This window comes from Xiphias gladius, chromosome 10, assembly GCF_016859285.1.
Source record: "Xiphias gladius isolate SHS-SW01 ecotype Sanya breed wild chromosome 10, ASM1685928v1, whole genome shotgun sequence".
NCBI lineage: Eukaryota > Metazoa > Chordata > Actinopteri > Istiophoriformes > Xiphiidae > Xiphias > Xiphias gladius.
The window spans coordinates 20,598,622-20,620,657 of NC_053409.1; the positions used below are offsets into that span (position 1 = coordinate 20,598,622).

The 22,036-nt window shown below is 42.3% G+C and overlaps 1 protein-coding gene across 8 annotated transcripts in view; it reads left to right on the plus strand.

The window, feature by feature from the left end:
* Nucleotides 1–22,036, plus strand: part of syne1b (spectrin repeat containing, nuclear envelope 1b) — an 86,948-nt gene that overhangs the window by 38,022 nt on the left and 26,890 nt on the right. For 6 of the 8 annotated variants that reach the window (XM_040136952.1, XM_040136945.1, XM_040136944.1 and 3 more), the window contains 44 exons: nt 221–385; nt 1,042–1,398; nt 1,550–1,686; nt 2,169–2,346; nt 2,583–2,765; nt 2,907–3,050; nt 3,601–3,756; nt 4,108–4,272; nt 4,370–4,542; nt 4,709–4,862; nt 5,294–5,437; nt 5,854–6,018; nt 6,181–6,498; nt 6,797–6,952; nt 7,288–7,458; nt 7,675–8,001; nt 8,106–8,258; nt 8,527–8,694; nt 8,858–9,034; nt 9,194–9,340; nt 9,452–9,577; nt 10,085–10,261; nt 10,559–10,824; nt 11,185–13,345; nt 13,521–13,858; nt 13,965–14,109; nt 14,209–14,427; nt 14,580–14,848; nt 15,056–15,221; nt 15,355–15,510; nt 15,658–15,810; nt 15,944–16,126; nt 16,245–16,382; nt 16,706–16,891; nt 17,158–17,280; nt 17,406–17,588; nt 17,764–17,907; nt 18,248–18,436; nt 18,749–18,889; nt 19,257–19,370; nt 19,476–19,637; nt 20,294–20,488; nt 20,632–20,808; nt 21,805–21,996. In XM_040136952.1, the coding sequence (XP_039992886.1) occupies nt 221–385; nt 1,042–1,398; nt 1,550–1,686; nt 2,169–2,346; nt 2,583–2,765; nt 2,907–3,050; nt 3,601–3,756; nt 4,108–4,272; nt 4,370–4,542; nt 4,709–4,862; nt 5,294–5,437; nt 5,854–6,018; nt 6,181–6,498; nt 6,797–6,952; nt 7,288–7,458; nt 7,675–8,001; nt 8,106–8,258; nt 8,527–8,694; nt 8,858–9,034; nt 9,194–9,340; nt 9,452–9,577; nt 10,085–10,261; nt 10,559–10,824; nt 11,185–13,345; nt 13,521–13,858; nt 13,965–14,109; nt 14,209–14,427; nt 14,580–14,848; nt 15,056–15,221; nt 15,355–15,510; nt 15,658–15,810; nt 15,944–16,126; nt 16,245–16,382; nt 16,706–16,891; nt 17,158–17,280; nt 17,406–17,588; nt 17,764–17,907; nt 18,248–18,436; nt 18,749–18,889; nt 19,257–19,370; nt 19,476–19,637; nt 20,294–20,488; nt 20,632–20,808; nt 21,805–21,996 (10,041 nt within the window). The remainder of the gene's footprint in view (nt 1–220; nt 386–1,041; nt 1,399–1,549; nt 1,687–2,168; nt 2,347–2,582; nt 2,766–2,906; nt 3,051–3,600; nt 3,757–4,107; nt 4,273–4,369; nt 4,543–4,708; nt 4,863–5,293; nt 5,438–5,853; nt 6,019–6,180; nt 6,499–6,796; nt 6,953–7,287; nt 7,459–7,674; nt 8,002–8,105; nt 8,259–8,526; nt 8,695–8,857; nt 9,035–9,193; nt 9,341–9,451; nt 9,578–10,084; nt 10,262–10,558; nt 10,825–11,184; nt 13,346–13,520; nt 13,859–13,964; nt 14,110–14,208; nt 14,428–14,579; nt 14,849–15,055; nt 15,222–15,354; nt 15,511–15,657; nt 15,811–15,943; nt 16,127–16,244; nt 16,383–16,705; nt 16,892–17,157; nt 17,281–17,405; nt 17,589–17,763; nt 17,908–18,247; nt 18,437–18,748; nt 18,890–19,256; nt 19,371–19,475; nt 19,638–20,293; nt 20,489–20,631; nt 20,809–21,804; nt 21,997–22,036) is intronic. The other 2 variants (XM_040136949.1, XM_040136950.1) reach the window with 2 other exon arrangements.

Below are 22,036 nucleotides of genomic sequence, written 5' to 3' on the forward strand. Positions count from 1 at the left end.
GACAAGGCGGGCCATTAAACTACTATATTAGATGGACAGTTAACTGCAAACACTCAAAAATTGTCAAGGTTACAGACTCCCGTCCCATTTACTGTGGCAAGGAATTAGACTAAAATATACAATAAAATATTTGCAAATACTTTTTTACACATTCATCTTTACACAGTACCTCATTCATAGCTTGTAGTCGGTGTTTACATTGTCACTTTCATCCCCAAAGGGTAAAGTGCAGTCCATGCAAAACGTTGTGTCTGAGCATGAGCAGTATCTTGATGCTGTGAGAGACTTCAATGACTGGCTGATCTCAGCAAAAGAGGAACTGCAGCGCTGGTCGGACCTGTCAGGAAACTCAGTCTCTATTAAAAGAAAGCTCTCCAAGGTGCAGGTGAGAAACTTCAAAATGTTATACTAAAGAAAAATAATCTGTATCTGTTTTTCTGTTTTGCATCATAAGTACTCTGGGACTTCTCCCATTCTGGCTTTAGTCTGAATTCCTCCACAACAAGTTCACCGGGAGACTTTGTTAGTAGGTGTTTAAACCAGTTTAGCTGGCTCCTCTCAGTGGAGTAGTAGCTTGCCTCCAAGATCTTCCAGGTTCACTGAGTTCCCCACCATGTAGTAAAGATTGATCATGAACATCCAGTCATTCCCATGTTTTAGTTATTATTATTCCCTTTAATATGATTAAGACCTCAACATACCTGAACATGTGAAGACTCCTTAAGGCTTTGTCTGGTCATGTTGGCACTGGAGACTAACATACATACAGTACTGACATACAAAAAAAGCTTGAAACTGATGTATTCACAGGCCAAAGCCCAGATGTGGGAGGTGGTTGGAGTGTCATGGACACCACTTTTAATCTGGCTGTAAAGATGTTTTTGGCAAGGCATGTTTTGACCTAGGCGGGGAAAACAGGGTATCAAACTGCAAGGGGCTAGATTAAAAACAAAAAGCAAACAAAAAACATGTTGTAAAGAAAAAAAACTAGTATTTGACAGAGGTGATGATTGTGATTCATTTTTTTTTTTCTCTCTGCAGGAGTTGCTTGACTCTAAGCAGCGAGGCAGAGAGAGGCTGAATCGTGTTCAAAGATGTGGGGCAGTGGCACGAGATCGCACTGGCTCAGGGGGCTATGAGGCTATGGAGCGAGAGGAAGCAGTCTTACTGTCATCATGGGAACAGTGGGAACGTGGAGCACTACAGACACGGGCTAGTCTGGAGACTGCTCTCTCCCAAATAGCCAGCTCTGAACAAGAGTTCAACAGCCTGTCAGCACGGCTGGAGCAGGACCTGCAGGACTTTAACCATCAGCTAAAGGACTGGCGTCTACGGTTGGCGCATGCAGAGGGAAAAAATGATGGAGAAGAGACTGTTAAACGTTGGCAGATAGCAAAGGTAGGTCTTGGCTCAGTTTAGTTATAACAGTAAGCCATCATTATTTGGAAACAAGCAATGATAGCAGTAGTTTACTAGAACATATTAAATGTTAGTGTTAATCAATAATTTGTGGTTGTTAATCAGTTCATGATATGTGTTTTCCATCCAGGACACTTTGGAGGAACTTATCAAAGCTGAGCCTGTGTCTGAAAGCCTAAAGACTCAACTCAATGATCTGTGCCGATTCTCCAGAGATATGGGCACACAGTCTGAGAGAGTGTCAGCTCTTATTAAGGAATACAACAGGTGAAAAAAATTATGAGCATAATAGTAGTCCTGGTTCTTCAAGATAATACTGTCACTAAATTTAGCATTTAGATATTTTATGTCTAATTTAAGATATATTAGATATTTTAGACTTTTTTCAGATCATTTCACAGGATTTTTTGTAGAAGTATTGAACAGCAGTGACCAGGAAAATAGTAACAATTGTACAATCAATTGCAATGCCACAATGAATACTGCCATAGTTATATGTTTAGTTATTCTGAGACTAATTATTTAGCTAACACACTGTCAACAAAAAATTAAAATTTCACAAGGATAATATATATTACAGTTTTTTTGTATCAGATTGTGTTGCGCAAAGTTATAGTATTTCTGTTTTCCTGGTCAAACTTAGAAAATTGTGTGGCTCTCTAAATTGATTGACAATATAACATGTTGGATGTATAAAAACATGGCTGTTTTTTTTTTTTTTTTTTTTAATATTTATGACTTGTCTCTAGTCTGAGTCTCCAAGCGTCCAGGGAGTGCCAGAGCAAAGAGAAGCTCCTGGAACAAGGATTCCGCTCGGCCTTCAGAGAGTTCCAGCAGTGGGTGGTCAATGCCAAAATCAACACGGCCAAGTGCTTTGACGTACCTCAAAATCTCAATGAGGCCTCATCTAGCTTGCAGAAGATTCAGGTACAGTACTCAGAATCGAATGCCCTGAAACATTCAGACACTTAAACTGCGAAAAAAAAACCTGATTAGATTACCACTGACTGCTGGTAAGGTGTACAGTTTCATTTGAATTTTCAACACCTTGTCTGTTTCCTTTTACAGAATTTACCTGTAACTAAATGACTGAAAAACTGTAAGGTTAAGAGTTTTACTGCATGGTTGAGTTATCATTTCATCTCTTCTGCCTCTCTTCTCAGGAGTTTTTAAGTGACAGAGAGCAAGGTCAGTCAAAGCTGAATGCCGTGGTTGTGAACGGTGAGCTCATCTCAAGTATCGCAGGTAAAGACAAAGTTGATGCAGTTCGGGCAAAAATGAACACTGCCAGAGAGGACTGGAAAAATATGATGTCTAACCTGCACAAAAGAGAAGCAAGTCTACAAGTAAGCATCTAAACATCTCTTCTCAATAATTTGGGCCGTCGTTCATATTCCTGCTGTAAAAACCTGCAGTGTGTTAATACATTTGAAGTCAAGGAAACATCTCAACTGTCTCTTTACAGTATATTATCTTGTGTGTTTCAGAACCTTCTGTCTCAGATGAAGGATTTTGAGGCAAGTGCAGAGCCCCTTCAGGAATGTCTGAATGCCACGGAGCTGGCTGTGCAGGAGAGCAGCACGAGGCTTCATGATCTCACAGCCAAGAAATTAGAGCTTCACAAGTTACAGGTACCAGTGCCCAAAATCCACTGAGCTTGGAACACCACCCCCCATGTTCAAAACCAGTCATGTTCAAGTGCAACAACCACTCAGTGCTTGAGTGTCAACCTGACTACTCCTGTCATTTGCAGAAGCCTACCATTCTACCTGCTGTGTGTTACAGTGTTTCAGCATGGCTATTTTCTGCCTATTAAGTACTGTCAAGAGCTTATGCTAACTGCCAGTAGCTTGCTCTTTCAATTGATGCCATCTTTCTGCTCCTCTATGCTGTTTTCACGTCTTCTTGACAGTGTCTATCATAGAAATTAATTCTAGCTTTATTCATAAAAGAGAATGTCTTCATCGTTTAAAAACTGTCTGCCAGCAATTTCCGGAGGCTTTGATTGCACGTCATGACCACCAACAGCTTTACCGACAGTAACACTGGTCAAATTTTTCATTCTCTTTTCTTTTTGCCACGTTTTCATCTCTAACCACTCAGTCTGTGTCTGAAGTTAACTGTCTTATATCTGTGTGTCAGCTTGCATGCCTCTTTGATAACCTGCTTGTGCTCTTCCAGTCTGTGCTTGAGGAATTAGCCTCTCGCGAGGTTCAGCTGAACAGGCTGAAAGAGAAGGCCCAGCTGCTGTGGGATGAACACGCGGCCGGGAAGGGTTTTGTGCACCGTGTCTCGCAACTCTCTGCTCAATACCTAGCTTTAACCAACTTGACCAAGGTACAGTAATGCCTACCAATCTGCCTGTGCACTGGGGCTTGTCTGGGGGTGAGCTGGAGTGGAGACAGGGGCACTAGACTGGATTGAGCTCTGATTTAACATTATTTTACAGATGGTAAACAAAGCAAAGGTACTAACTCACCAAAATTAAAGACTAATTTCTTTCTTTTGTTACTGTAAGTCTAATACACAGGATATAAAAGTAAATTAAATTAATGTCTGTTGTACTAAATCTTTATTAGTCATCAAAGAATCTGCATGTGCAGTTGTCGGGTTAAGCCTACTGTGAATTCCATCTCTAAAACCCATAGTGATCATTTTCTGACTGTGTCCCGCTTTGTAATTCTGCAGGAGAAGTCATCTCGGATCGATCGAATAGTGACTGAGCACCAGCTTTTCTCCCAAGGGTTAAAGGAGCTTCAGAACTGGGTGGCTGACACCAGCCACATGCTGCAGACTTACTGTGCCCCCACTGCTGACAAAAATGTTCTTGATAGCAGGATGATCAAGCTTGAGGTATACAAAGTCACTGGTAGTTTTCAAAATTAGAATTATCACTGTGAATACCCAATTTAGAGTTTTAATAAATACACACGTTTGATTGATGCATCAGGCCTTGCTGACCGCTCGTCAGGAGAAGGAGATCCAGCTAAAGATGCTGATCACAAGAGGAGAGTCAGTTCAGAGAAACACCTCAGCTGATGGAGTGCCTGTAGTCCAAAAGCAAATACAGGAGCTAAAAGATTCCTGGGATGCCCTGCTCTCTGCTTGTATTCAGTGTAAAAGGTTTGTTCTCCACCGCATGTAACAACACCTAAATTTGTGTTTCAAACCTCATAAAAAGTGGAAAGTTTACACAGCATGTAACTGCCAGGTCTTGTACTGCAATTATTGCTGCTAATACTGTACCATTTTTTTGACTTTATCGCACTGCGCTTTTTAAACTTGACAGTCAGCTGGAGGGTTCCCTGTCTCAGTGGACGAGTTATCAGGAGGATGTACGTCAGTTTGTGGCTTGGATTGAGCGCGTGGAGGAGAGTCTGGACCCCACTGATAAACAGTGCCCAGAGATGAGAGACAAAACCGCTAATCTGAGCAAAGCCAAGGTACTGCAATCTTATCTCTCGTACTGTATATTATTCAGGCTTATATATGGTAAATGGACTGCACTTATATAGCGCTTTTCTAGTCTTATCGACCACTCAAAGCGCTTTACACTACTGCCACATTCACCCATTCTCACACACATTCATACAGCAGCCTTTTCTATACATACCCTACAGTTTGGGGTTCAGTAAGAGTTAGAGAGTTAGGTTATGAGTTAGTGAATTAACTTCCCACTGTAATAGCCTTTCAAATACAGAATGTATTTGACTACAAACCCTAAATTTTACAAGTGATGAAAATGACCAGTGTAGGTTTTTAAAATGAGTCGTCTAGGCTTTCAAAATCTTCAAGGAAAAGAGCCATTTAGGTATACATTTGCATCAATGCACAGTTGATTGATAATGTTGCCCAAAATCCCCTGTTGTTTCAGTTGCTATATGAAGAAGTGCTGAGCCACAACACGCTGCTGGAGACCATTACTGCAAAGAGTGCTAGTATTGCTGAGAACTATGTCACTCAACTGGAACTCCAAGATCTGCAAGAGCGCTATAACACCATCAAAGACAATGCCATGGTAATAAGCAGCAGAATGTGCACAATGCTAGTTAGTGAATCTTATTTACACTGCAAGCTTCAGTATTATGATCCAGTTTGCTTTTCTGTAGCTCTTTCAAAAGAGTTACACATTAACTACCTGTACAAAAAACATTTACAAAAGAGTACAGTGGTATAATTTAATTACATCATAAGGCTTTGATTCATTTTCATTTATTGTTCATTGTTATTTTTAAACACAATTTGATATAATAAGTGAGATTCCTCAACAGAAAATTCAAGGAAAAGCGCATCACACAGCTGGAAACAAGAGTATTTTCACAAGAGTGAAAATACCAAAGCAGTGGCCACGCACTAGCAAAAATGTCAAAGGAAAAGTGAGAAAAAATTAGCTCTCAGATAACAACTGAATCATTATCCTCACTGTGTTCTCAGAGGGCAGTAGGCAAAACAGAGGAACTGGTAAAAGCCCACCAGGAGTACCAACGGGGACTCCATGCATTTGAGGACTGGCTGGAACAGGAACAAGAGAAGCTTGGCTGCTACACCCAGCTGGAGGGTGATGTTGATATGCTGGAAGAGACGCTCCAAAAGCTGCAGGTGTAACAAATGATCATTGTGGAAATGTTGTTGTAAATAATAACAACATTATCTGATGTTACTATTACTACTACATAGCCTGAAATGCTATTCCACATAAGTAAAACATTTTCTTAAAGTTTAGAGAGCTGAAAATTGTCAACCACATCTGTGTAACCACAGGAACTGCAGCTGCACTGTACAGAGGGCCAGGCTTTGCTGAACACCCTACTGGTCAGTCGAGAACTGGTCATTCCCTGGGGGCTGCCTCAGATAGAAGACCGAGCACTAGAGACCCTGCAGCAGGAGTGGAGGCTGTACCAGGCCCGGCTGGCCGACACTCGGGCTCAGCTCAACAGTGCTCTGGCCAAACTGCGGCAGATGGAGCAGAAGTTCCAGCGTCTTGACAGCTGGTTAAAGGTCATGGAGACCAAAGCACAACTGCGTAGCCATCGGCGGTCTGACCGCGCCACTAAAGATGCTCAACTCCAGCTAATAAAGGTTAGTGTAGTATGCACAGAACGTATGACATGAACATTTTTTTTGCTCCATTGTGCAAATCTGCATAATTATGTAGTAGTATTTTATAGTAATTTTATGTATAGTTTCAGTTGCTGGTTATTTTCCTCACAAGTGATAATACACTGTTTTAGGGCAGAGCATGTCATTCCAGTTCCCTCAGTTATCTAGAATCTCGCAACAGATTTATTTGCACAAGAATCAATTTAATCAGGAATCAGTGTAATGACACTAAGGAATCTAATTGTCCCAGCATCACTAATGATCCTTCTTTCATCAGAGCTGGCAGGAGGAAGTGCTGGTTTATCAAGAGGAGATGGAGGGCCTCAGTATTTTGGCTCAGCAAGTTCTGGATGAAACCCATATTAGCAGCCGGATCAGTACCAGAGCCACCCAGATCACAGCCCGCTACCACGCGCTGCTTCTACACTTACTGGTAACATCCTCTTGAACAGAGAACACAGTATCACAGTAACACATACAGTGGGGACCACTTTCCCATGGTCTCAGACTTTTCGACCCCACTGTAGCTGAATGTTATATATACCTGTACAGAGCATGTGTTCATACATATACTATATACTTGAATACATGCTTGTTGATAGGTTTGTCTTGGTTGCTTTAAACATTTGAAATGGTCTCCATAACCAGATGAATAACAAGATTTACTGTTTAAAAAAAAAACATTCTGTAAATCTGTATTTTGATAGATAATTGACAAGATGTCATCATTGTCCTAACTTTGTTTTGACCTCTTCCTTTGTATAACAGGAGACGATCAAACAGCTGCAGGAGGAGGTGTCTTGCATTGAAGAGGCCCAGTGTGTCTTCAGAACCTTCTCAGACTGGCTCAGCGCAGCTCAGAATAACTTCAGCACTGTGGCTATAAGTGTTGATGTAGTGGACCGATTTGCCATGGAGAGAAAGATGAAGAAACTAGAGGTACGCTCTCTAACATAGAGAGGCTTTTGTATATTATTGTCTGCTCTGTAAAGACCATTCAGAGCATTAGACCTCCAACATGACTGTACATAACTATACATATGTAATCAGTGGAGATGCCAGCAACAGTGCTCCAATTAGAGAAGCAACATTACTGTCAGACCCAAAAATCGGACAACTGCTTAAAAACTTAATAAAAGCCCATGTACCTTTCAGGCTCTTCAGGGTGACATGGAGCAGGGTCACACTTACCTGAAGACAATGAGGGAGAAGACAGAGCGAGCCATGGCATTCTTAGAGGAACATGAAGCTGAGCAGCTGAAGGAGGAGGTAGACACCCGCCTCTTCCAACTGGAGGAGTTAATGACAGCGCTGCGCACAGAGCATAGCTCCCTCGAGAAAAGTATCTCGCTCTCTAAAGACTTTATGGATAAATACAAGGCCCAGGTTCAGTGGGTGATAGAGACCAAGAACCTTTTAGCATCAAGTGTAGAGCCTAAAGCTGAACTCTACCAGAAGAAGGCTCAGCTAGCAAAGTACAAGGTAACTTAATATTGTTGTTTTTTTTCCCTTGAATCAGTGAAAATAGTGCAAGACAACTAAATGATTTTAACTGCCACATTTTTGCTCCATTTTCATGTATGCAGACCATGCAGCAGACAGTGCAATCTCATGAGTCAGCAGTGAAATCTGTCATTGAGAAAGGAGAGGCCCTGCTCGACACTGTCCATGATCCTACAATAAGTGACAACATGAAAAAGTTGCAGGCTGACTACCAAGACCTCTGCTTGGCAGCTAAGGTATGGTTACTGTTAAGCTGTTTCTGCTAAAATGTAATTTGGGGAGTCAGTCTTGGATTGGAGGGTCTGAATTAAGTCCTAAACCATAGATTTTATTAATCGCTAATGTTATTTGTATTATTATGTTATTATATTAAATGAAGTTAGCAAACACTGCAGAAGGTAGCAATTTTTGTGTCTGTGTTTGAAACTGATGTACCAATATATACAGTATTCTTTATCATACGGATATGAATATCACTGATATTTTCTTTGTGTTGTGTTTCAGACACAGGTCCAGAATCTTGTGGAGTGGGTGAAGGAGCACGAAGATTACAACAGCGAGTTGCAAGAGGTCGAGAAATGGCTGTTACAGATGTCCAGTAGGCTGGTCACCTCTGACTCCATGCAGACGAGCAGTATGGAGATGGCCACTCAGCAACTTGCCCGACACAAGGTGACCAACTGTGACACTGTCCTTCAAAATTCACAACTGTTACTGTAATTTTAATTAAATTCCAATTTACAGTTTATTGCATTACATCAGAATAATTTTGGTTTACATGTCATGGATTACTTTGTGAACTGCATTTTTCAAACACCTGATGGTTCTCTTTCAGGCAATAATGGAGGAGATAGCCGGTTTTGAGGAGCGTCTCTCCAGCTTGAATCAGAAAGGAGAAGGTCTTGTTGCCAGCTGTACAGACCAGGTTCAAGCTAAGATCAGTCAACAAGTCCAGGCTCACCAGCAGGGAACCAGAGATAGCTACTCTGCCATTTGCAGCACTGCCCAGCGTGTGAGTAATACAAGTACTTTTTTTTTTAAACATACATCTTTTATCTTCTTAATTTTTCTAACTAGAAAGCCCCTCCATTTGATCATTTTCATAAAAAACCTGGTTATTTATTTTTTTGATATAAAGACAGTTTTGGTCTTACCTCACCTTGTTCAACAGGTGTACCAGAGTCTGGACCGCGAGCTGCAGAAACACGTCAGCCATCAGGACACTCTCCAGCAGTGCCAGACCTGGCTCTCCACAGTGCAGGAGGAGCTCCAGCTGAATGATCAGGCACCATCTGGTCTGCAGGAGGCACTGAAGCAGGTAATTAACACACACTGCAATTTTGCCTGCTCTTGGAATGCACTAATGGAGACAGTACACTTAAGTTATTTTTCTATAATTTATTTAGATTAAGTACTTATGCATACACAGGTGAAGCACTACAGGGCCCTTCAGGAGCAGGCCAGTACTTACCTGGACTTAGTGTGTTCTCTGTGTGACCTGTCTGACGATGCTGTGAGAGTGACAGCTGCCGAGGTCCAGCAGGTCAAGCTCACGGTAAGCTACTGTTACCATGTTATTGTTGCAAATGTCATGAATCTGGGGTGATTAGTGTATCATATTGATGACTTATAAACATTGCATGTAATTACATGAAAAAAAACAGGACATTTTCTCTCTGTTTTGTTGACACATTACACACATTGACAAAGTTTCGTGAAATACTGTATGCTGACACACAGTCTAATGAATGCTGGATATAAGGCATACTATGGCCAGAAACTGCATACAAGCAGCATGACGTACATTGTGATTGAAACTGCTCTGTATCTATGAATATATAATCCTGCAAATATTCAATTTAATTCAATTTTTTTTTATATAGCGCCAAATCATAACAGATGTTATCTCAGGGCACTGTTCATATACAGCAGGTCTAGGCCGTGCTCTTTATAGTTATATTTACAGAGACCCAAGATGCCCCCATGACCAAGCACTTGGCGACAGCAGCAAGGAAAAATTCCAAATATTCACTGTAGGAAGGCATGAATGTTTTTTTCGCAGATTGAGGAAAGGATGTCCAGTGCACAGGAGCTTTCAGAGGGCTGGAGAGAGATCAAGGAACAGAAACAGGATCTAACCAGCCTTTTCCAGGACATGGAGCAGCAGCTCCTCAGCCTCTCCAGAAGGCCTGCAGAGCTGGAGACCAAGATAGCTCAAAACATGCTGTCACAAGCCAAGGTAGGTGGGAACAGTATCATAACCACTGATGCCTTGACAAGGCAAACAAAAGGGGAATCTTTTTTTAAGACGTTTCATGAAGATGATTTTCTTTTTCATGTTTATTAAACCTTAAATACATTATACCATATGGCTACATGTGCTTAGTACAGTGAGTCTAAACATGATTCTGTTGGCGATTTTGTTATTACCATCTGACCCAACATCTTGGCTTCGGTTGTGTGGGGATTAAAGAGAGATCTGCTTACTATTTGGATCTATTTAGGGTTACCATTCAGTATATTGATTGTCACACAGGAATGCAGCCAGCAACTGCAGTCCAAACAGAGTATCCTGACCAAGATGACTGAGACTGTGAGCAGATTGACTGGTGGCCAGGACTCTCCAGAACATGCAGAGCTTGACCAGCTGAGCCATTCCTGGCTTGAACTCTGTCACCAGACCAACAAGCTACAGAGCCAGAGGGAGGAGGATCTACAGAGGTCTAAAGAATACCATGACTGTATCTCTGCAGTGGAGGCACTGTTTGAACACGTGTCCAAAGAGTGGGACAATCTGGCCAGGTACGTTTGTACATAAAGTAAATTTTTCATCACATGCTGTGTCTTCATTCCATTCTCTTGACAAGACTAAAGCCAAAAAAGGCTGCAAAAAGATGGCAGTTAGTCTTTCTCTTCACAATCTATTTTTTCCATTGCTGTACATTCTTTTGTAAGGAAAAAAATATATCAGAGATTTCTGTGATTATGAGAAGGGGACCTCGACAGTTCTAGGCTCTAAACTTGATGCAGTTGTCATAACTATCACTGTTTGGAAATTATTTCAAATGTCATTAGGAGTTAAATTTTCATTGTAAAGATCAAAATAAGTACCCTTAAAGATCACAATCTTTAATCGTTTAATCGTTTATTTATTTGTCACAGAACGGATGCTGAAAGTTCATCCCAGCACTTGGTGGCTTTACGGAAACTTGCAGTAACCCTGGAAGAACAAAAAGGCACTCTTGAGGACCTTAAGGATCAGAAACAGAAAGTTATCCAACATTTGAACTTGGATGACAAGGAGCTGGTAAAAGAGCAAATCAGTCACTTTGAGCAGAGATGGTCTCAAATGCAAAACCTAATTGAGAGGAAAATCCAAGACTCAGTGGTAACGCTAGAAGATATGAGCCAAGTAGAGGCCCGTCTGAGAGAGGCTCGGGACTGGGCAGAAGAGCAGCAGCCTGCCCTGTCTGAGGCCATGAAAATGAGTCCTCCTCCTGAGCTGGCTCAGAGCTTCCTGTTTGACCACCTGAGCATCTGCAGTGAGTTGGAGGCCAAGCAGCTCCTGCTGGCCCAGGCCATGGCCGATGCTGACAGAGTGCTGGCCCGACTAGGCCTCAGTGAACGGCAGCGTTTGCAACAGCTGATTTCTGACACTCAATCTGAAGTGGAATCTCTGAGTGTGAAAGTGGTGCAGCGCAGGAAACACCTCAGCAAGGCGTTCACAGAGAGGACACAGTTCCTGATGGCTGTGAGCCAGTCAATTTCCTGGGTCCAGCAGAATGAGAAGAAGGCCCAGGCAGAGGAGTACATTGCTTTGTTACCTGATGACCTGGCGAAGCAGGTCAGAACGTGCAGGAACATCCAAAGCAGTCTAAAAGCCTATCAGAGTGAGCTGACCTCCTTGTGGTCTCAGGGGAGGGATCTGATGAGGGATGCCAGTGAGGAAGAAAGGAATGAGATTCTCACAAAGATACAGGAGTTGCAAAATATCTTTGACAAAACGCTACACAGATGCGGCCAGAAACTTCAGGAGCTTGAAAAAGTTCTTGTTTCCAGAAAGTATTTCAAGACTGATCTAGAGAAAATATGCCAATGGATAAAACAAGCTGATATAGTTACCTTTCCTGAAATCAATCTGATGGTTGGGGATGCTGAATTGGAAGCACAGCTACTGAAGTATCAACTGATAGTTGAGCAGGCAATTGAATATGAGAACCTCCTCCTAATTGTACAAAGAGCTGGGCAGGAAATATTGCCCACTCTGAATGAAGTTGACCACTGCTATTTGGATGAAAAACTCAACACCCTCCCCCAACAATATAATAGCATATTAGCATTAGCCAAAGAGAAACAGGAGAAAATCCAGCAGGCTATTCTTACAAGGAATGAGTACACCTCTTTCATTGATGTCACTCATAAAGCACTTAAAGAGCTCGAGGAACAGTTCAATAATCTTGGCACACAGCCTGTAGGGCTGCAAACAGAAGAAGTTGTCAGTTTGCAGAGTGATTACAAAGCCATTCAGGTAGATCTGAGCAACCTTGGTCTAGCTGTGAGTGAGCTGAACCAGAAGAAAGAGGGATTTCGAAGCACTGGTCAACCATGGCGCCCAGAGGAAATGACCCAGCTTGTGAGTCTGTACAACGGCCTGAAGAGGTTAGTTGAACAGAAAGTAGAGCATCTGGATGAAACCTTGGAGTCATTTGAGGACCACAAGGCGATGGCTATGCAGGTTGACTCTGAGTTAAAGGCCACAAAAGAACAGCTGGTTAAAGTCAATGCAGAGACCCAGTCAGCCGAGGAGAGGCTGAAGAACTATCATGCTCTAGCAGGGAGTCTCCAAAGTGCTAACTCTCATTTGTCAAGACTCATGGAGCAGATGGACACTCTTGCACCCCGTGTGGACCAAGCAGCCCATGATGCCTCTAAGGAGCAAGTGGTTCTCTGGCAAGAGGAGCTGCGGTCTTTGCAGGCTGCAGTAGGGGAGCTGATAGAAGAGTGTGAGAACAGGTTTATCCAAAGTAAGGACTTTGAGACAGAGATGAAGAGGACCATTGACTGGCTGCAGCAGGTCAGGGATGAACTGGGCTGTGCTGTGATTGTGGATGTTAGGGTGGAAAAGGTGCAAGAGGAGATCAGGAAGCAGCAAATCATGCAGGAGGAAGTGCAGTCCAGACTGAGAATTGTGGCTGCTCTCAGTAGCAGGGAGAAACAGAAGTATATCAGTGCCAATGAGCTTGTCCCAGCCCATGTAGACACAAGCCTAGAGGAAATGGCAAAGCTGCAGGCTGATGTTCAAAAAGCACTGAGCTCAAAACAGGTGGGACAATATTACTTTCTATAAAACATGGAAATTTTACAATAATTTCAGAGAAATGCTTGATCTTTAACGCTGTTGGTTATAGTTACCATAATGCCTGAATACATTATTTTATACCTAAATAAATTAGTTCATCTGTCTGTTATATTTTTTTCTATATTGTTTTTGTGTGAAGATTACTTTGGAGGAAGCTCTGGTGTTGTGTCAGAAGTACCACTTCAGGATGCAGTCAGCCTGTGAATGGCTGGAGGATGCCGTGTCCTTCCTACAGCAAGCTAGCCTTGGTGTGGATGTGGAGAACTATGAGGAGTGTCTCCGGGAGCAGGGGGACATCGTGGCCACGGAGCAGGAGTTCCTCATCCACCTCGAGGAGCTGCAGGCCCTGCTGCCTCAGCTGGAGAACCTGGTCAACCCCACAGCTAAAGAGCAGCTCCGTGTGAGCGTGGAGTCGGCAAAGCAGAGAGGCATGGAGGTCCGCGATCAGCTACAGTGTCACCAGGATGTCCTTCACAGGTAGTGAGAACGAAAGAGTGCTGGTGCACATGTAATATACATTGATTACATAGTAATTCTGTTAATAATGGCATTTTAATCTCCAATATAATTTTTTTTTTTTAAGCTGTGTGGCTCAGTGGAAGTCATACCAAGAAGCAAGGCAGACTGTCATTGAGCTTATGAATGAGGCTGAAAAGAAGCTGACTGAATTTTCCACTGCAAAGGCAGCCACAAGCCAAGAGGCTGAAGATAAACTACGCAGTCATCGGGTATGAGAGGCCAAAAAAAAGCCATTTCCATACAAAAAAGGGGGTGCTGCTTCTATGAAGGCTAAGCACTTAGTTTATTACTTGTCTCTTAATTTTCAGTCCCTTGTATCACTGGTGAGTGGCTTCCAAGAGAAACTGAGTGGTTTAGAGGAGCAAGCTGCTCAGCTGGAGCTGGTGGGGAGTGACGCCAGCAAGGCCACCATCAGTCGCTCAATGACCACTGTGTGGCAGCGCTGGACACGACTACGCAGTGTGGCACGGGGACAGGAGAGAGTACTCGAGGACACAGCACAGGAATGGAGGACTTTTAGGGAGAAGGTACGAAGTCAAACAATATGAAAAAAAAAAATGTAGTTCATAATTATGTTATTATTATTATTATATATTATAATTATGTAATATTGTGTTACTCTGTGAAAATACACTTCTAAAATTACACTATTAGCTTTCTAAATTATCGTTTTTCATAGATGGTGAAGGTGAGAGCAGTCTCTGATGAGCTCCAGAGTCGTTTCCCTGATAGTGCTGTGGAGAAGGCCTCCAAGGCCACCCTGCAGTCTCTGTTAGACCAGCATGACTTGCTGAGCCAAGACTTAGAGAGAGAGCTCTCCTCCCTTACACTACTCCGCCAGTATGCCCTCAGCCTGCTGCACGACGTGGAAGTGCCTTCGCCAACAAATGACCAGGATGAGCTGCCCAGCCTGAAGGAGATCAGAGCTGTGCAAGACCAAATGGAAAGGTAGTGAGAAGATTAACCTGTCGTCCACCTACATAAAATAAACATCCAGTTTCTTGTATTATTTTAATTAAGATGTTTTTAAATGAATGGCTTGATTTAAAAAATGATTTTTTTTAGATTAAAAGCATTCTGTGCTATTTAGAAAGCAAGTTAACCATATTTTGCAATTCAGAGTTTAAGCAGAATCATTTTTATCTTTGTTTTCAGCCTTCTGACACAATCGAGGACTAAGCGGGCTCAAGCAGCTCAGGAACTAAGGGACAGAGAGGAAGTGGAGAAGGAACTTAGTGTTGTGAAAGCCTGGATCCAGGAGACCAGGGAGCTTCTTCTCAATCCCACACCAGACATTGATTCTCTACTGCAGGAACTTGAGGTATATCTGCCTTCTAAAAAAAGAGAAATATCACCTTTGTGAATATCCTCCTGTCATCCCCAGAACATTGTTATTGGAACATTATTATTATTTACAAGAAAGGCTACATGGGTCTTGTTTTTGTTGTGCATAGATTGTACATGGAGATGTGATCACTTATCGTCAGAATGTGGATAAACTAGCAGAGCAGCAACAGAGCAAGTACCTGGACCTCTACACTATATTGCCTTCTGAAATCTCCATGCAACTAGCTGAGGTCTCACTTGCACTGGGTGCCATTGAGGATCAGGTATCATATCATTTCAATTACGCTGAATTCAAATAAGATCACGATTCTTGTCTAAATTGGTAGCAGGTGTCAAATCTACCTGGAAACATCTATAGAATGTTAAAAATGTTATGGGGCATTTGTTAATATTTCTTACTGGTGTTCTAGGTTCTTTCCAAAGAGAGAGAAATTCAGAAAACCAGAGAAATAAAAGAGGACTTCAGCTCCAGAATCCATGACATCTCCGAGAAACTCAAAGTTATCTCTGCCAAATTCAAGGAAAAATCTCCGGATGTTGATCATGCCAAAGAAGAGGTCAAGGTGGGTTATCTAATTTTGCTTGGCCTTACTGTCAAATTGTAGATTGTTTAGAAATAATGAAGTTATACTATCATTCAGCAGCATTAAGTATTGTCAGGATATAAAATTCTACCTGTCACATTTCTTTTCACAGAGCCTGGCTGAGGAATTGGACTCCTGTGGTCGCACCCTCTCAGAATTGGATGCTGCTGTACAAGAGTTTGGCCGCAGAAACCCCCTGCTGGCCAAACAGCTAAGTGATGCCATCAGCAAGCTATCAGAGATGCATCACCACACAACACGGCTGGCAGACTGTAGGAACAACTGGCTCAAAAAGGTTTGTGCTCGCGCAAATGTTAGTTTGCTTTACAGCATCTATATATCATTTTAAAGTCTTTTGTGTTGTTTCTCAGTACAATATGTTTCTCAGCCTCCCTCCTATCTTGGCTTTTCAGGCTGTCTGCTATTTAGATGAATATAATGAGATGCTGGACTTCATTGTGAGGTGGTCAGAGAAAGCCAAAAGCCTGGTGAGGGCAAACATCATCTGGAACTCCTCTGTTCATCTGCAGGAGCAGATACGGATGTATCAGGTGAGTTGGGCATCTAGACATCCCCGCAGTGTGTTCTATTTTACATATACTCAAAAACAGATGTTTTCGCTTTTGAAAAGGTGTTATTGGGCTCTCTACCCTCCTCCTCCCTGAGAAGGAAAGGTGTAAATGGATGGACATGGTGTGAGCTGTATTCATGCTTATCCACTCACAGTTCATGGGCACTTAAGGATTTTTACCCATGCACACATTTCATGAAAGGCCCATTTTGCAGGGAATGAACTCTCTCTTCCCACCTGAAGACCATGCCGCACGTGCCTCTCATTCACTGCCTTGTTGCCCTTGTTGCCCTTGTTGCTCAGGCTGTCCTGCGTGAGTCTCGGGAGCTCCATGGAGACCTGGAATCAATGGCGGAGAAAGTAGAGCTCCTGTCTGAGGTGCTGCAGGTTGAATCTATGAGCCAACAGGTTTGTGAACTAAGTCGACACACTGAGGAGCTTCAGCAAAGCATCAAGACACGCCTGCAGAGCTTGGAGGATGCAGATAAGGTACATAGGATAAAAGAGAGTTTTCTTATCTATTTCATACTTGTGACATTAATGAATTACCTGGTTTCAGTAGCTCCTTTAAAAAGCTAATCAAAAATCAGAAATTAGCATTTTAAGCAGTTGAAATGACACAAAAGATTTAAGTTTCAATCAGTTATTTGTTCAATGTTATTTATATTTCAGTAAACTTCTCCCTGTTGATACTGATGATACCTTATTTATGAGCAGATAAATATGTAATTGACTTGTGTATGATATGCCCTCAGAGTATGGAGGCCCTGGAGTATGAAGTTAAGGCCCTACACGTTGCTCTGGAGCAGGTCCAAGCCACACTGACCTCACCAGAGTTGGCACGCCAGAACCTCAAAGAACAACTGGCTCAGAGACAGGTAACCGCACGACATTAAGTAATCCAAGATATAGCCCATAATTTATCATTAAAACCTTGAATTCTTACCTTGCATGTTGTAGCTTGTTAAAAATTTCACACAATGTAACCCTCCGGTTTTTGCAGCGTCTGTTGGCAGATATGGAGAGCTTCAAGCAGCAGGTGCAGGCAGTGCAACTGTGTCAGAGTGCTCTGCAGGTCCCCGAGGAGGTGATGCCCAATCTTGCTATTTGTCGCACAGCTCTGCGTCTGCAGCAAGAAGCCAGTCAGTTGCAGCATGTTGCCATTCAGCAATGCAACATCTTACAGGTACAATAGGGGGCACTACTGCGCGGTATCTTTATATTGTTGTAAATCCTGCATTCAGACATAATATTGTGTATATTTTGAGGAATGTACTCTTTTTGAATCTGGAAAAAATTGTACTTTTTAGGTTTGAACTCCTCCTCTAACTGTTGCAAAAACACTTTCTGTTCTTGCCCAGGAGGCAGTGGTGCAGTACGAGCAATATGAACAGGAAGTGAGAGACCTACAGGGACTGATTGAGGAAGCACACCGTGTCATCCAGGACCGACCGATCCCCACCAGCAGCATCCAGGAGCTGCAGGCCCAGATCCTTCACCATGAAGTACAATACATTAATCCATTCAATTTACCCCCGTTTCATGTAAAGGGTCAAGAGCAGCTACAACCAATCTAATTATAGGGAGGGAAGAAATACAGGGAAAGAATCCCTGAACAGGCAAATTGAACACAGAGAGGGCTAGAAATCAAATCGAGGTCCCCATTGCCAAGTAGCAGCCGTGCTTAACACGTAGTTCATAGAATCTATAGCTAGTACGTCTAACTAATTCAATGCAGTCTTCATTTCTGCTTGTGATATAATTCTCTGTGCTGCATGATATGTTCTATGAGTGAAATCTCCCCATTATTGTATATTAAGTTTGTAATTTTGTATTTTTTGATAGGAACTTGCCCAGAAGATCAAAGGTTACCAAGAGCAGATCGCCTCACTGAACTCAAAATGCAAGATGCTGGCAGTGAAGGCCAAGCATGCCACCATGCTGCTGACGGTGACTGATGTGGAGGGGCTGCCCGAGGGGCTGCAGGAGATGGATGGAGAGAAGTCAAAGAAATCCGCAGCACAAGCCGTCATGGTAAGAGAACGCAAAACACCACATAACATATTGACGCTGATAAAGCTGTTTTCATTGTTGGTGATGCCATTGCCTAATTAATAAACCTCTTGACTCATGCTGCTATTTCTGGCTTTATTGTAAAGACTTCTAAAGATTTTAATTCCTTTATTTTTACTAATTAAACTTTTTTGCCTGCTTTCATTATAAAATGTGTTTTTGTGAGGTGCATTGTGCCGCTTTTCTCTAAAAAACACATTGCATATAATTAATCTTTCCAAATCCACCTTGCATGTCTGCTCTTCTGTTAATGTTTCATGCATGGCGTGTCAGATGACGGCTGGCCGTTGTCACACACTCCTGTCTCCTGTAACTGAGGAGTCTGGGGAGGAGGGCACTAACAGTGAGGTCTCTTCTCCTCCTGTCTGTCGCTCTCCCTCTCCCATCACTCCCACTGAGGCCACTATAACCAAGGTATCTGCCTTCTCTTTAGTTTTTTTGTTTTGTTTTTGTTTTTTTTTTTTTACCAGTCATTGTGGTCTTTCAGCAAAATTGCACATAATGAAATTTGTTTTTTCTGAACCTTCTTCTTAAATAATCTGTCTCTTATTTTTTTCTGTAATAATTTAAGTGTCTGGTCAAAAAAAAAACACTCACTTAATAGATGCAATAAATTAGGAGGGCAAAAACAAACCAAGGAGAATACTAATCTGTCTTTTCTCTGCTTTCACCTGCAAGTTCATCATGGCTAACAATGAATTTGGAGCTTTCTGTCCCGTTGCTGTCCATTCCATAACTAATCTGTCTTAATTGTTGATAATGCTGTTTGAATGTTTTTTAGATGGGAAGAGGAACACTCACAAGAGCTCCAATCCAAGAATTATATGACCCAACATTTGAGTCCGTGGCCAATTTAGATGACTTGCAGCGCTCGTGGGAGACTTTAAAGAATGTGGTATGTGAATAATACAAGATGTCAGCTTGATGATTTAATGCTTGTCAGTGACTGTTATGTTTTCAGGCTTAGCGCTTTTACTTTGTACAACTGGTGTTCAAACAGATCAGTGAGAAGCAGAGGTCTCTGTATGAAGCTCTGGAAAAACAACAACATTACCAGGGTTCACTCCAGTCAATCTCTTTGAAAATGGAGGCTCTGGAGGCCAAACTAAGTGAGCCTCTGGAAGTCGATAGAAGCCCAGATAGCCACATAAAGGCCCACGAGGTGAGTTCCATATATAAAGGTCTTGAATATTTGGATGGATAAAGAAAACTTTGGCAATGACAGGGTAATATGCTGGCATATAACTAAAAATAACTGGAAACAATCTTGGTATTACAAAGAATATTTATTTTCAAAGTAATATTTTTCTAGTCCCACAAAAATCTAGCCCTTCTCTCATTTTAAGTTATCGTATTTTATTTTTATTGTCTTTACATATTTTGAAATGTGTTGTTTGTTAATTCTGTGTTCCTGTTACCTGTACTCACCATTGTTCTATATTGTCTACTGCCTTGTATTGTACTGTTTTTAACCCTATGTGGTGAAGCCAAAGCTAAAGGTCTTTAGAAGATGCAAGGGCCACTCTAGTCATTTTGTTTTGCATTTATAAAATCATAGTTTACAGTAAAACATTTTTTGTCTCAACATTACATCAGTGTCCCACTAGTAATATTTTAGTTTGTTGAAGTAGATTGAGTAGGAGACTTACTACTCTGTCTATAATATCCAGATTGTATATGTTTTATATAGCACAGTAACTACATGAATAAGAAAACGATACTTTCTTCTGTTCAACTTAGAAATGAAAATAAACTTAGTAAATTCAGTATATTGTCTAAGTAAACTTTTAAGACCTACAATGATTTTCTTTCCTGCAGGGTCTGATAGAAGAAATTCAGAGTGTGCAGGAGGAAATAGACAGGCTGCAGACGAGCTTCACAGAGGAGCTGGCCTCTGATGCTGTGGACTCAGACATGGCTGACCAGCTGGCCATGCAGTCCTCCCTTGCTGTGTTAGCTGAGAGGATGGCCACCATCCACATGAAGGCCTCAGGGAAACGACAACTGCTGGAGGTAGTTTTTGTGAAAAATTGTGAAAGTACATGACTAAAAGTAGAAGCTAATAGTTTTACTTTATTGATGAATTAAATTTTAAAACGGTAATACTGAATTAATGAATTAATGCAATAAGTTACATGTGATGTGCTCTGTTCCAGGAATGCGTTAGTGTCCGCCTGGAGGGTCAGCGTCAGGAACAGGCCATACAGCTCTATCATGCCCAGGCTAATGGACTAGACCAGTGGCTGGCCAGAATGCGCAGTGCCGTCACCTCCATCCTTGAACCAAAACCTCTGGAGGTGACAGACATGGAGGATCAGCTTGCTGAATGTCAAGTAAGATCTCCCTCTGCTGTTCGTTCAGAGCAATGAAAGCAATCTGCATATATGAATTACCATATTATTTAAGAATATGAATGGGTTTATGAATATCAATATGAAGTTACTTAATAATGCATATGTAGCAGATTGTCAGGAATGACACAGGTAGCTCTGGAGAACAGTTTTCTAGTTGTTCAGTCATTGTCTCTGGTCAGCACACTAATGAAAAATCGGCAGTGGATTATTTACATCTGTCTCATACGTCAATATTTTGTGTCCCTTATCACATATGGATCATCCCAGGCGAGCAGGAACCTTTTAGTGAGTAAACAAGAGCATTAGCAGAGTTAGAGGGGCATTCAAATGACTTGGCTCCTAAGCAACGGCATCACAAGTCTTAAGCAGATTATGCAGATGTCTCTGTGTGACAGAGGCCCGTTGGAAGCATAGGGCGGAGCAGTCGTGGGTTGTGGCTTTCTGACGATTAATAGATCCTGCCTTGGGGATTGGTGTTGTGGGTAAAGCTGCTAGAATATACAAGTAGGGGGAATCCTGGAGAACGGGGAGGGTAAGGCAGGACGAGGAAGAGTTACTCTCTGCCTATGAAAAGCCTGCTGAAGCTATCAATTGTAGAGTTGTGGCTATGCATTAGAAAAAACAAATGTTTCTTGAATAATTGCAACGGCATTCTCTGATAGGTGTCCCTGAGTGGTCTGGACATTCACCATGGTCTTCTGCACGGGATAATGGCTTTTGAACTTGAGCGAGAGCATGTATGTTGCAGAGCATGAAGCGTGAAGGATTAGTGGTAATATGTTGCACAGGTGGCGAGGCCGGAGAGGTGGGCCAAGGATGAAAGCACAGGGAGAGCTCTCCCTGTCCTGTGGCCGGGGAAAGCAGCTAGTGTAGGGGGTTCAGCCAGAACTTGGGGTTCTGTTGTTTTGAGAGAAGAGCTGCTGTGGGTGGTGAGACACCATGTTTGAGCTGGCCTCTCTTCTCCTGCTACTGCAGAACATGCTGCTGGAGATTGAAGAGAAGGTGTTGGCCCTGTCAGAGCTGTCCATGCACAGTGAGAACCTGCTGCTGGAGGGCCGGACAGAGACCAGGGAGGAAGCTGAGCAGTTGGCCAGGAAGTTACGCACTTTGAAAGGTGGCCTGTTGGAGCTGCAGAGGATGCTACAAGACAAGCAGAGTAACATCCAGGTGAAGTGGCTACAGGCTTCAATTTTGACATATGTATTCA